The sequence below is a fragment of the Ipomoea triloba genome, chromosome 14 (assembly GCF_003576645.1).
Source record: "Ipomoea triloba cultivar NCNSP0323 chromosome 14, ASM357664v1".
Classification (NCBI taxonomy): domain Eukaryota; kingdom Viridiplantae; phylum Streptophyta; class Magnoliopsida; order Solanales; family Convolvulaceae; genus Ipomoea; species Ipomoea triloba.
This window is the reverse complement of record NC_044929.1, coordinates 1,096,202-1,111,415: the sequence shown is the minus strand read 5'-3', so window position 1 is coordinate 1,111,415 and position 15,214 is coordinate 1,096,202. Positions and strand designations below refer to the sequence as shown.

Sequence of the window (15,214 nt, the reverse complement as noted above, 5' to 3'; positions counted from 1 at the left end):
CACGAAAGATCAATCTAATATTTATAATTTAGCCAATGATGGACACCTACACGATTATAATCTAAATATCAATATATATGGGGAAGGGTTCAGGTGCGGGGATAACTTTCTGTGCGATTAACTCAAAATAACGCATCTTAAGTACAAAAATCACATACCTTAAGCACACAAATTAAACAAACCACCTTAAAAACACAAATCATGCACCTAAAGTTTTAAAATGACGCACCTTAAGATCATAACACAAACCACACACCTAAAGTTTTAAAATGGCACACCTTAAGTTTCAACAATTGACACACCATAAGCATATAAATCACGCACCTTAAGAAGGAAAACTACGATCTAAAGCTCTATGCCGACGCACCTTAAGCTTCAACAACTGACACACCTTAAGCAGACAAACCACGCACCTTAAGAAGAAAAATCACACACTTAAAACTTTAGATCGACGCACTTAAGTTTTCAACACCTGACGTATCTTAAGCCACACAGTACAAAAATCACTCACCGTAAGTACAAAAACCATGCACCTTAAGAAAGAAAACTACGCACCTTAAATTTGACCTAGATGTAAAAAGACCAAATTGCCACCGCACATTTTTTTAATCACTGTTAATTTTGGGTGTTGATTTAAGCAAGATCATGGCTCAGATTTAACCGTACCGAGCAACGACAGTTATACCTGAACCTATTTATATATATTGTGGCTGAATCTTGTAGTCAAAGAAGGATTGCACCATATGAGTATTGGGATCCAAAAAATGTTAAAATCTTTAATTTTTTATTAGGATAAAATCAAGATAGCTTTATCATATGTATCAAAATCGATTGTAGTGATAATGAACATTGATTAAATCACATCTATGTGTAATGGTTTCAATCATGTGGCACCTATCCCTCTAGGAAGGCCACTTTAAGCATTTCTGGTTTTTTTTTTCAAATGTAATAAATAAATATGTATTATAATCAATTATATGATTATTAAATTGATAAAATATTCTTTTTTCTTAAAATAGACTCTATAGATAGCTCTGTAAATAGAATTATTAAGTCTATATATGTGAGGGTCTCCAATCTATTTGATCAAATAAAAGGATTATAAGAGAGTTGACGTGCAATTAGATTTGGAAGAGATAGTATGTGAGGTGCAATTAGATATGAAAGAGATAGTACGTGAAAGCTTTACATATGAGAGACTCGAAGAAAGGAAAGTAGTGACACTAACTCCTTTTGGATAAAAAAAAATTGCTATTAGAATGGAGATACTTGAGATTTTCACATATCCGTAGCGAAAATATGTATAAACTACTTAACCGACTTGTGTTACGTTAGTCAAGTTTTGGACCAAGGTTAAACTTGATGATGTATCAAAAACCTACTATTTCTATTTTCTAAGTGCCCACAAAGTTAAAACTCGAAAGGTTTTAAACACTTTTTTCTTTTTTGAAAATTCACAAGAACTCCAAAAGTGTTTTATAAAAGAAAAAAAAAACATTTTAGGACTCTAATTGAAACGTGGTTCAAGAGTTGAATTGAAAATTTTTAATGTTACGAAAGAAAATTTGTTTCTAAATTGTTGTATCTCCATGTCATAGCAATTGCTATCTACTTATCTAGGTTGTTATACAATTACAATTGTGAAGATTGAAAATGGAAGGAAAAAATAGGCCATCATGCGTATTGAATTTATGCAATTAAATCACAAAACTAAAAGCATATGCATTTACAATATCAAATGAACAAAAAAATATATGTGATTTGTAATTTTTTTACCAATAAACTTACAATTTTTTTTTATAATTGAATATTTGGCATGTCACGTAGTACTTGAAAGGGTTTAGTTGGAAAACTATCCAAAAAATTAACTCCAAAAAATAATTAAGGCATTGAGAATTCCTATAGACCAATGGTTGATTGATGCGTTGGCAGCCAAAGAATGCATACGACTTTTAGTACGTCTTTTCTGATAATTGTGACAGGTCAGCACTTCTAGAAAAGTCTTATCCAAAATTAATCTTTAAATTTTGTACTCTTAATTGACACGTTCAGTACTTACACCTAATCGATTATGTACTAATGTAAATAAAATTGAACACACATTACATGATAATTATACACATAATATAATAATTACAGATACATAAATTATTGACTGTAATCACAGAATATGTAACAACAAACACATAACAAGTTAATTAACATCTTATGTATCTGCCGTTGATATATTAAAATTAACAATTTATGTGTTTGTAAAACACATAATTTTCAATTTAGTATAGCAATTGAAAAGTCAGCTTTCAGCCAACTGCATAGCCAAAAAGCAGCCTCTTTGGGCCATTCATCTCCCGAAGAGCCAAAGTTGAGAAGAAATATGGTTTAGGGGAGACGAGAAAAGGGTAAGTTCTAAGCAACTAACTGAGAAGAGATGAGTAGAGACCTGAGAAGCAATGCAGAGGGCGGCTATGGCGTAGGGATTTCGGTCTTATGGTTGGCTCTGCTCGGCCTGAGTTTCATCTCCGCCGTCATATTCTCCTGCTCCGACGGCAAACTTCCCAAAGAAGACACCACCAGAGACACGAATTACGTCGGAAGTGCCGGCTGCGGCGGAGCTTGCGGCGGAGGCTGCGGCGGTTGATGAAACTCAGACTTTGCAAATTTCTCCTCATTGGCAATCATACAAACACAAACACCACAGGAATTGACTTCATGGAACTTCTGAAGTAAATATGAAATGTCTTTTTCTTTATTTCTTTTTTGTTTTTGGGGGGTTCTATAATTCTATATATTTTAGAGAAAATTGTAATTTATGCTCAATTATTAATGTCACTCCTAAATTATTAATTGTATACATGTTGTCCATAATTTTTAAAACGGTACATATATTGTCCCTCTCGTAGGTACGAGAGGGACAATATATGTACCATTTTAAAAATTAATGAGCAACATTTACACTAATACTTCAGGAGTGACATTGATAATTGACATATTATTGATGAGCATAAATTACAATTTTTTCTTATATTTAAATATTAACAACCAGAAATCAAAAGGTTGTACTTTTCAATAGAGAAAGTCACAAATTTATAATATAACGCTATTTGTATCCTCTCATTTTAAAAAAGGAAAAAAAGCCAATAAGCCCTCAAACTTTACTCAAAAGTGCAATTAAGCCCTCCAACATTAAAAAAAAAAAAGTTCAATTAAACACTCAAACTTGTTAAAATAGATCAAATAAACCATATTTACCGGTAACCTATCGTATTGGTTACTGGTTATTCACCATCCATAAAACTCAATTTACGATCACCTTCCCCGAAAGACCACCGCCAGTCGTTCTCCACCGCTGGCGGCTGCATTCATGCTACCGGAGTTCAACATCTGCTCGTCTTGCTCGTCGGAGAAGACGACCGCACAACTGTTCGTTTTCTCCAGTCGAGAGAAAATAACATTTTTGTTAGTGATTTAAAAAGTGGACCACTTTTGAAAGCCATTAGAATTGTATAGATGAATGGAATGAGATGGTAGTAGAGTACACTTCTAAAAGTATAGACTAACAACTTGCTAAGTGTCAGTGGTGTACAATTAGACAGGAATGACAAGCTGTTTATACTCAATCATTTGTGTAAGAAACAATCAATAGTTTGTTTTTCTATAGCTTTTCATTTTTCTGTTTCTTAATTAGTGGAGCCCCAGGAGCAATCTGATTATTTGATAGACATATGACATTACAACCTAGTTCTTTAAATGGAGAAGTTACCCGGCTGATGAAAGTAGCAAGCTTCACATCCCTCGGTTTTTCCTGATTTCAGTTGATGAAATATCCACCCGGAATTTTTCTGCTGGTATTGAGATAAACATGTCTTTCAACTCCTCAGGAATTTCGAAGTCATCAAGCACCTGGAGAGCCAATGCAAAGGCTTCTAGTTTAGACTATCGTTATAGACGCTATGAAGCAGTGTAGATTTCATCATGGTTGCAGTAAGCGTTAGGCCCTAGTCCGGCAGTAGAGAAGCGCCTAGCGCCTAGCGCCTAGCGCCTAGACAGCCTAAGCAGGCGCCTATGCGGCTAATTTAAAAAAAAAAAAAAACAGTGCACGTGTGTGGGTGTGTGTGTGTGTGTGTGTGTGTATATATAATGAAATAAATTAGCAAGACTAAGCCGACCGGATTAACTCGATTAACTCAATCGAAATGGACGAATTAACTCAGCCGAATTAGGCGCTAGGCGGTTGAGTCGGCTGAATTAGGCAATAGGCAGGTACCTAGGCGACCGGTCACCTAGACGGACGCCTAGGAGGGAAATCGCCACGGTCTAAGGGCGCCTAGCGCCTAGACCGATTTTTGCAACCGTTGATTTCATAAGCATTTCAAAAACTAAATGGGTAAAAGGAGATTCAAGCGTACCCTGAAAGCACCATCTACATTCCTACCCCCCACCAGGAAAGTACATCCTGTGTTCTTACATCCAATAAGTATCTCCAGCATTTTTCCATAATCATTGCCATAATACTTTGGCTGGAAACAATAAATATGCAAAGTCAGTAAGTCTCGAATCCTTACTGAACTAAAAACAAGAGACCATCTTGTAAAAACAATTTCAAATCCTTACATTTATCAGTCTTACAGCCGTGTCTGCACCAATAACAAAAGCACTGCCAGGAAATAGTTCTGCTTTCTTGTAAAAAAATGGCTGGTTAGATATTATGACTGTCTTGCCTGCACTTCAGAAATGAACGGATACCGGTTAATATCAGGATTGTGAAAAACATTAATGCAAGGATTTTATATATTGACAGCGAGTTAAGAGTGTAGGGATTTTAGCATTGACACAAGGAATTCATATACAAATGTGCAAACTTATTCACTTCCACAGAAAAATCAAGGGGGGAAAGGGGGGAAACTTGGCACATCTAATAGTACCACTTGTCAGCAGGGCAATAGGAAAACCATTCTTTAACTTTAATCTTTCTGATGAAAAAACTATGTATAATCACTAAAGAGGTTTGAGACTAAAGAAAGCTAAACACCACAATCAACCCTAAAAAACAAATTAGCTAAATATTCAGTTTATCATAATTCTCCATGAATCACGATTCCTGTAATCCCATAATATTGATGCTACAGAGCATTCATTTGTATAGTCAGCTTCTCAGCTAATGGCACTTACTCTCCTATGTTAGCCTAAACAACTACTGTATTTGTCTCCCAGAGAATATGGCCATTATGTTAGTTCACATTTGCATAAGAATTAAAGCCTAGTATTATTGTTGTTATTATTAGCATTAAAACATGACATTTGCACTTGAGCATAATATATAAAAGTATTAAGTTTACTCCTGAAATATTTCTATGAATTACAGTGATAATATACTTATATAAATATACTCACCAACTTTTTCAAACTGCTTTACACGATCCTTGATTTCAGATACTGTCAATGGAGGCTTGTCTGCATTGACTGCAGATAATTCAAAGCATGGATATCCACCACCACAAATGCTGCATAATGAAGCTAACAGTGGTTAAGGGAAAGGATAACACTTTTATTTAACAAAGGCCATCAACTCCCAGGAATAAACTCGGCCATAAAGTAACATAAGCAATTATGTGTCAACAATTATTCTGTTGCAATCTTTGTTTTCTTCAAACTTTTCCTTAGCTTTCTAATTCAGCTCATATATCAATCTCAGAAGTAAGAACCCCCTTTCCCCCCTTTATCCTATCTCCTTAACATTATCAAAGGAAAAGCATAAGACCCTTAACCTGTGAATCAGGTTCACAACCCCTTTTCATCATTTTACAGTCATAGTTTGAAAGTGATCTTTGAGGTGCTGATGAATGTACCTACTAGCAACTTCCAAGAGCTTAAGGTGCCCGTCATGCAAGGGGTTGAATGATCCAGATAGAATTATTTTCCTCTCTTCGTTGACTGCATCTACAAAAGGTATCTCTTAGATTGCAAAACAAAGGGAAATTTGGAATTTAGTATTAGTAGGTTTTTACCATGGTGTAAACCATACCACTTGAGAAGGGATAAACCTTAAAGGATACTTGACCGCTGATAAGTTGCTCTAGCTGTTGGTCTTCATTAAATAGCCATCCATGTTCAATAGGAATTTCTGAGTCAATTAACTCTGGAACAAAATTTTCCGAAACTTTGCATGCATTTGCTATTGCCTACACCCAAACAAGAATTCAAATTGCAATGCCTTCACAGTAAAGACATCAAGGACTCGTTTACTTCAAGAAACTGTTATCTACTTTTTGTGTTCTAATTTTTCAGTTTTCATTCTCTGTTTTCTATTCTCTATTTTCCGTTTAGAAAACTTGTTTAACACTCATTTTTTAAAATTTATTTTTTTTAGACTAACGTTATAAAATTAGCACAAGTTTAATTTCGAGTGATTTTTAGATCTTATATTTAAAATATTTTTGGATATGTTTGGTTTAAATGCAATAAATATAATTTTTACTTTTAAGTCTAATATATGTAAGATTTTTACATTTGATATCTGAACCAAATTTATATGGGTATATAACATAACTAAAAACATTTACAATCATAGTAATGAATAAATATGTAAGTAGATAATGGTGAGAATGTGGTTATAGTGATATATAGCTAAATAGATGATTGATGATTCTGTTTTTCATTTAGAAAACAATTTTTAAAAGTTCAATGTTTTCAGTTTTCAAAATGTAAAATTGTACTAGTAAACATATTTTCTGTTTTATATTCTATAATTCTCCAATTTTCTGTAAGACTAGAGAAATTCTCCAGTTAGTAAACGAGGATAAAAGGAAAAAAGGACTTTCTTTTTTGAATTCCATATATTTTGTATCCGTAGGTTACAAAGTGATCATAAACATGAACGAGTATTCAATTCAAAATTGTCTCAACCAATCTCTCATTATATTGTTATACTTGAAAACAAACAGGTCAGTATTCTTGGCAATAAAGAGCTCTCATCAGTGGACATTTAAACCAAAATAAAGTTGCCCTATTGTTCGAGAGCTTTTATCATTTAAAGTCAGGACTTATTTGCATACTTTAAACATCATAGACCAATATCTGCATAACATGCTATTATAAGCCTTTCAGATTCAAAATAACATTCATCACACACCTTGAGTAAGAACTGGCTTGAGACAGTATCCTCCTGCTCACGAGTTCGCAGACCCTGAATAACTCATTGATAGGAAGAAAAACAAAATCTTCATGGAATCAGGTCCAGAGCTCAACCGAAGAAAGTATGAATAGCAAGAAGAATTAATACCTTTGACAATGTAACCGTCGACACCAAAAGCCTTTCAGACGTCCTTGTCGACAAATGAAACCTTTCATAAAGTAAAACGTGAGCTCAATAACTATTCTGTAACTAATTCCAAGAGAATGAAAATAGAGGTACTTCTAAGGATTGAATCTTTTTATTTAATTTTATTTTTTTCTTTCTGACAAGGTTTCTGCAGACTGAACATTCAAACTGAGAAATGAAATTCATCCTCAAAAAATACTTAACTAAGGCAAAATCAATATCCCCATGACATCTTAATTTATGTTCTTTCTTTGAACCAAAATTAATGATTCTCACCAAAACTTAACAAAAATGTTAGAAATATTATAATCCATACATTGTTGTATTATTATTACAAGTACAATTTTTACGCAAAAACTTTTAATATTATTTTACTCCACTGACCTATTTGACATTATTTTGACTAAACTAAACGTTTCAATTCTATGAAAAGAATCAAATACTTTTTAAACACTGAGTAGATGCCAATGTAGCTTGGCTACCTAATCGCAGGGCAACATATCCAACTGATTTAACTGTGCACCTATGGATTCATTGTTCTAACTAGGGCTGCAAATGAGCTGAGCTGCTCGTGAACAGTTCGCAAGCCGCTCGGTCAACTTCGAGCTCGAGATGTAATCGAGCCGAACTCGAGTTCAAATATTTTAGGCTCGTGGCTTGTCGAGCCATAAATAAATAAATATTATATATATATATATATATATATATATATATACTTAAATTCGAGCCGATCTTCAACTCGAGTTCAAGCTCGAGCTCGAACAGTCGAGCCAAACGAGCTGCTCGAAAAATTGCCGAGCCGAGCTTCAGCACATTTATTATCATATTATCAAACTAGAAAGGATACTACCAAAATGTTAAGCAAGCCAACATTTCTAGAAACAATATAATAAAATGACATAAACCTTAAGATGCATAATTTATAAGTACCTATGATCCCCTCGTTTGGGTTGCAAGCTAGCCAAAGCACCTGTAAAACCCACACCTAGAGCTGGGTAACCTATACAACAAATCATGTAGAAGTTTCAACCAAAACAATGCAGATCAGAAAATAGCAACCGGTTAAAAATGAGTCATTACCCAATTTAGTCATTGACTATAGTTGTTTTTCTCGATTTAGTCCTAAACGTATTTTTGTGCTTAATTGGATCCTCGACTTCAATGGTTTTACCTAATTGAGTCCTTTGTATATGTAGCTTGGTAATTTCCCATCTATTAATACACAATTTAGTCTTCGACTATAGTGATTTTACCCAAATTAATCCTCAATTAGAGAGGTTAATACCCAATTTAATCATCAACTATAGTGGTTTTTCCCGATTTAGTCCTTGATTCTAACAGTCGATGACTCAATTAGGGAAAACCATGGAAGTCAATGACCCAATTAAGCACAAAAAAGACGTTTAGGACTTAATCGATAAAATTCACTATACTTGATGGTATTAACTATCAAAAACAGAATTTTAGGATATAAATTAGAGACAAGTGACCAGGACTGGAAAATGAAGAAATACTTCTGTGTTTTTTTGGTTCTGTTCATACACACCTATATATACATTCAATGTAAGAAAACAAATCCTGAAATTCTGCCACCTAACTAATAGTTTATACACCCTGAAATTCTGCCACCTAACTAATAGTTTATACACTTATTCTGCACAGCACTACTCCAGTCTGCACACCACTACTGCTGTCTGCACAGCACTACTGTTATCTGCTGCACAGCACTACTGAAATTCTGCCACCATTATTTTAATATATCCTCATATTGACATTAACAAGTTAAAAATTGAATGGCAGAGATTCACTCAGACAAATTCTCAAATATGTTCACACAATGGGTTATGCCTTTCATTACTCCCAACCTAATCAAGAAGAAAAATATACCTGGTTTAGAAAGCTTTAGTGCTCGATTATAAGCCAATAATGCCATATCCTCTGCGGTTTGCTGACTAGCTGATTGAGCAGGAACCTAGTCAGTATCGCGCAAAATAAATTCAGAACAACAAAACAGAGCCAGTAACCCAAAAAAGAGCACTGAAGTCATTCAAATTCATCATTTCTAAAAATTGAATTTAAAATAATAATAATAATAATAATAATAAAGTGATTTGACAGAATTGAATTGACCTTGCCAAGCAGTTGGATCATGGACATTCTGGAGTAAGGAACCACGGCTTCAAGTACTGTATTGGAAGCTCCTGGAACCGACATCAACCACCCCAGCGCCTAATCAAATTCGTGTATAAGCAATTCATCGAACACATGATATGCATCTGTGCGCACAAGTGTGAAGAAAGAGAGAGAAGAACCTGAGAAGCTCCACCGGAGATATAGAGGATGGCTTGAGTAGGAGTAGAGTGTATGGCTTCCACCAATGCTCTAATACAACTGTCCATCATCGTCGTCTAAGGATCAGCTTGCCTTTGCACTCATCTAGTCGTTAGATCGCTTTGTCTATTCCCCAGGGCTAAACGATGTCGTTGCACGGAACTAGCCCGAGATTTTCACTATTGGTCCCACAACTATTAGATCATTTCTACACTCAGTCCCTGATTATTAATTTGTTCACATTTAGTTCTTCAATTTACGGTCATCGGTGACCAAATATTTTCGTTGAAAAATGTCAGACAAGGACGGATCTAGAGGGTGACAACGGGAATAATTGTCCTCCGTCACCCCTCCACACCCCCCTTATATATAAAAACGAAATGTATATACAAGTTACTAGATGTTTAGATAATTTAGTTAATTGTTCCTTAAAATTTAATATTATATGTTATGAGATCAACCACACCATCAACACTTTTCTTTATTTTATGCGCCCTTAGTTATAGACAATGACAATTTTGTCCTTCACGAAAATGACAATTTTATCCTTTATGATAATTATAAAATTGACCATGTGTTTTTTTTTTTACTAAAAACTCCCAACCATTGATGAACACTAATAAACGAGTAAAATGAGTCATCACTTTTTACAAGAGAATCATATTCTCATTTAATTATGCTTATATATATATTGTGTGTTAATATTGAGATTTTTTTTTTCATATGACGTGTATACAGACTAGCAAAATAATAAAATAATAATATGACAGAAAACATCATACTCCTACTATATGTGTGTTTGTGTTAGAAAAGTTGATATTTTATGTTTATAAAAGTAATATTGTGCAAAGAATAATTAATATCAAAAGAGGTTACGAAACTAAAATAAGAGATTCTAAAAAAAAAATCAAACAAACAAACAAAATTTTTAAAATATTACTCCATTCCCCATTTATTAGCTATTTCACCAAAAAAAAAATATGAATAAAATTGAATTCTAATGCTTGGTTCCATTACAACTCTTACTATTACAAATTTAGCCTTAAAAATACTTTAAAAACTAAATTGACTCTACAATAATCGAATCTCTTACAATTTTTTTAAAATTACTTATAGTTTAAGATGATGGAGGATGGATAGCTACTTCTTCCTTCTGCACGATTCTCAACCTTTTGACTCGATTCACAAATTCTCTGTTCAAATCAATCCAATTTAAAAAGAAAAAACATTAAAATATGATAAATTATACTTTAGGAGCTGAATTTCTCAAAATAAGAAAAACAAATGTAAACCTTATGAACATATGGAATTAAAATAATATTTGAATTGTTTTAATCAAAATTGTAATATTTATATTTGTTTATTCTTGTTACTTTAATTTATTAATAAATAAAATTTTATCTTTCTTGAGAAAAAAAAAAGATAAAAATATCTTTAAAAGAAAATATATTTCACTTAAATTGACATCTAACTTGTGTTCCATAGCAATTATATATATATTCTAAGCATTAAACTTACTTCCATGGAACATCACCAACCATCCTCCAAATATCATCCCTATCCTTATAAAATAGGGAGAACTCTGAACCATCTTGGAATAGTCTTAGCCCAGATATGGATTGTTTCCCTAATAAACACCAACAAAAACCAATTTCACTAATTTTTTAATTAACATAAATAATTCTAAGTTTATAAAAGTTTAAAATTTTATTCAAAACTATTACACAAATCAAATTTGATTCATTAATATACAATATGACATATTGACATGAGACGATTAACTAAAGCATCAAGACAATTAATTAATACGCTGAAAAATTCTAAGGTGTTGATCGACACCAGTTCTTATTGTACCGAGTACAACTCAACAAACTTTTAGGGTTGTATTGAGTAATATGGGTGCATTTATCCCCATTATACATGGTACAACCATACATACGGAATACAGTTTTTATTGTACCTGGTGCAAAAGACACTTATACTAATTCACACATAACAGAATAACGGCTATCAAACCAAATATGATCTATGTTGCAAAATTCAAGTTTAGAACATACCAAACATGTCTTCTAGTTGAAGGGCAAGGGTGGAGTAACTGATGTGATCAAGAATGCAAATTTTCCTGCCAACAATTACTCCATCCATGTTAACTTTCACATAATCCCACCTCTCTTTTAGTTTGCTTTGAATCCCCTCAGCTTCATTATCATCACAATGTTCAATATAGGCTCTTGGATCCTTCTCAGTCCTTCCATTTCTTATCTGTGGGTGCAGATCCTGCCAATCTATCAGCTCCTCATAGCTCCCTACAATATAGAAAAAATATATATTATTATTTTTCATCTAATTTCTTTTCTTAAAAACAAAGAGTATAGATAGAGTAAGAAAACCCTTAGCAAACACTAAGGTTTTTCGGAGTTCATACCCAAGTGAGACAGTTTTAAAGTAAAGAACCAAACTTTGAACTACAGGTTAATACTTAAGTGAGACTCTGAACTAAAGTATTTCGAAGTTCATACCTAAGTGAGACATTTTCGAACGAAGAGTAAAACTTTGAACTACGAGATAATACTTACTTACCCGCAAGTCAATACTAAAGTACGTATATGAAGCACTACTGGAAATCTCGCTATTTCCCTCCAACAAAAATTGGACGGAAAACATGGGTTATTGGTCGGAAAATGGGTTTCTGGCCAACATTTTTGTTGGACGGAAATGTTGGACAGAAATAGCAAAATTTCCAACAGTGAAGAATCTTTAAGTATTTTGAAGTTCATATCCAAGTCAGACAATTTTGAAGAATCAAACTTTGAACTAGGTATGAGTTACGAGTTAATAATACTTACTTACCCACAAGTATGAGATCGAACTGAAATAAACACAAAAATGTTGAAGTAATTAACCAAGGTCAAAAACCTTACCATGATGTGGGGATGGATGATAAGTCTCAGCAGGGTTTATAACCCTAAGGCTAAGTCCCAAATCAATGATGCTGCCATTATCATCTTCTTTTCCTTGATAGTAAACAGAAGAAGAAAGAGCTGCATGGTTTAGAAGATATCTTGGTGCATTATTTGAGTCCATTGAATACAATTAAAACTATTTCTTCACTTCAAAATACACAATATATTGTTACCCTATACACAAACTTATAACACATGTGTGTATAATATATAGGCCTCTGGGGGTATAAATCTCTGACACAAAACAACAAGGGGAAAGATATGAATTTTAGGTTTGGTAGTTGAAGTGGGGGACATGGAAGACAATAAAGGCATTTTCCCATCATCAATAAGTGAATGGGAAATGAAGATATGAAGTTCTGGCATGGATAACATGCAGGGAGGGGTTGCAAAGGAGCAGAAGAACAAAGGATGGGCTGAGCTGCAAGAAAAGTAGGTCTCATCTGCACCTTGCATCCCTGCAGTGCTACATCTGTGGCAGATGTTTGTATGAGGAAATTAAGAGGGTATGTTATAACACACATTAGGTTATTTTATCTATGGTTTGTACACCTTTTGGATCAAAATGAGATTGTATAGTATGTGTGTATTTGGATTAAAGATATGTCCCTTTTATTCATTTAATAACACTTCATTCTTATTTTTATATTCTTTGGGGCTATGCAATGTTGTAAAAATCGGCCTAGTCGGCCACCTAAGCGCTAGGCACCCCTAAACCGAGACGATTTTAGCCCTATGCGGCTTTTAGTCGTCCAATTAGGCACCATAGGTACCGCGTTGAGCGCCCAACTCGATCGGGTCGATGTTCAACTCGGCCGAGCAGTTTTTTTTTTATTGCTCGGCTGCTCCACTTCTATATTCCTCCAGCCATGTACTCAACTAACCATCTAACATATGTAGTTGACTAGTTTGGGGGATTATAGCAGTCTAACAACTCACATCCCTGAGTGAAAAAATTGGAGACGATATACTCGAATTACTAGGCCGCCTAGGTGCTAGGCACCTCCCGAGGCCCGACTAGCGCCTAGCGCCTAGCGCCTTTTGTAACATTGGTTACATGTGAATTGGTCGACTTTGTTACTACAAGTTTATTGAAAAATTGACATAAATTGTTGATTCATATTCTCTTAAGAAATTAATGTCATATAATTATAGGCTCAAATGATTCTACGGGTGCATAAAAATTCTATTTTTATATTAAAGTACACACATGCAGGTGAAAAAAAAAATAGAGACTTGGAAGCTTAGCTTGCTTTTCTCGGGTTAGAAGGAAATGTGAGTGTTGACTAATATATAAATATTTTCACTTGTTAACAAGTTTGAAATATGTTGTTAGAATAATGTTTATTATGCACACTTCCAAGAGTTATAAATCAATGTTCAAAATGGTTGGGGTTTCAGTATTCTTAATATTAACACTAGTTTTTTGTAGCGCATCTAAGAGTATGTCCATGGATATTTTTTGGGGTTTTATATTGTGTTAGAAGAAAGATGGGTAATGTGATAGAAGAAAGAGAAAAGTCACTCTTCAGCTGAGTTACCATAATTTACATCTTCCCAAATGCTCTATCGGGGCGCGCGTGAGTACCCTTGGAGTTGGGGATTCAACCTTTTGGGAAGAAAATTCATATCATGAAGAAAAATAATTGAGGAATAATTCGTGAGCAGAAAACAACATTTTCCTAAGTTTATGGGTCATCATTCTTGAAAGAAAAGAGCAAATATTCAGGTCTTGGTGGTTTCTTATTATTGCCACTAGAAAGGTGAACAATACTTTATGGCATCGTTTTGAACTTTTGCCTATTGTCTTGAATTTGGATAAAACTTGTAAGTTTTTTGTTCTCTATATTTCTTACAAAATGTTGTCGCATCATATCCCTTCCTTTCAATTTTGTCCACTACCTAACCATTTTTGTGGGAGAAAAGCAAATATGTGACATGCAATATCACCACCAATTTACTAGTATAAAAATCATAACACTTTTTTTCTTTTCAATTGATGTTATACCATTTCAACTTTGATAAATTTAGAAAATTTACTTTTTCTAAATTTATCACCACCAATTTACTAGTATAAAAATCATAACACTTTTTTCTTTTCAAATGATGTTATACCATTTCAACTTTGATTAATTTAGAAACATTACTTTTTTATCACTTGATTATAGTAAATTTTTAGAGAAATTTCACTTGACAATAAGGGTGAATTTTTAAATGTAAAATTCACCTTGACAAATGATAATCACATAACAAAGAAAGAAAAAATAATGATTGAACAATACTATACCTATTTCTAAATTTTACTCTACTTAAGTGGCAGATTCTAGTTCATACCCAAAATAATAATAATAATAATAATAATAATAATAATAATAATAATAATAATAAGAGTAACAATTTTTATTATTTTCTTTTTCTTCTATCAATAAAAATCACAACATGTGACAAGAATTTTACTCGAAATCCATATATCATTTTCCGATTCCATTCTTCACTGGTTGGCACCAATAAACATTTTTACCTACTCACAAATCATATGCTCAGCAAAAACAGCTTAAATATTCTCACACACACACAAAACTAAAAAGTAAACTTGCACAAA

At 33.5% G+C, this 15,214-nt stretch overlaps 2 protein-coding genes across 4 annotated transcripts; both read right to left on the bottom strand.

The window, feature by feature from the left end:
• Positions 1 to 3,044: 3,044 nt before the first annotated feature.
• LOC116003487 lies at positions 3,045 to 9,780 on the bottom strand. 3 transcript variants are annotated; one of them, XM_031243377.1, is made up of 13 exons: positions 9,631 to 9,780; positions 9,449 to 9,547; positions 9,206 to 9,290; positions 8,249 to 8,318; positions 7,280 to 7,340; positions 7,130 to 7,183; positions 6,023 to 6,179; positions 5,847 to 5,931; positions 5,392 to 5,501; positions 4,612 to 4,718; positions 4,407 to 4,517; positions 3,761 to 3,900; positions 3,045 to 3,418 (listed from the first exon to the last, which is right to left on the bottom strand). In XM_031243377.1, exons 1-12 carry the CDS (start codon positions 9,718 to 9,720, stop codon positions 3,784 to 3,786), a joined length of 1,146 nt encoding a protein of 381 aa, XP_031099237.1. In that variant the 5' UTR covers positions 9,721 to 9,780; the 3' UTR covers positions 3,045 to 3,418; positions 3,761 to 3,783. The 3 variants fall into 3 exon arrangements, with proteins under 3 accessions (XP_031099237.1, XP_031099236.1, XP_031099238.1); XM_031243376.1 differs by having other exon boundaries at positions 5,847 to 5,937; positions 9,631 to 9,776; XM_031243378.1 differs by having other exon boundaries at positions 5,847 to 5,937; positions 9,206 to 9,274; positions 9,631 to 9,648.
• A 916-nt stretch (positions 9,781 to 10,696) lies between these two features.
• Positions 10,697 to 12,733, bottom strand: LOC116003698 (auxin-responsive protein IAA32-like). The gene is made up of 4 exons (XM_031243601.1): positions 12,571 to 12,733; positions 11,707 to 11,955; positions 11,168 to 11,276; positions 10,697 to 10,842 (listed from the first exon to the last, which is right to left on the bottom strand). Exons 1-4 carry the CDS (start codon positions 12,731 to 12,733, stop codon positions 10,767 to 10,769), a joined length of 597 nt encoding a protein of 198 aa, XP_031099461.1. The 3' UTR covers positions 10,697 to 10,766.
• Positions 12,734 to 15,214: the final 2,481 nt, after the last annotated feature.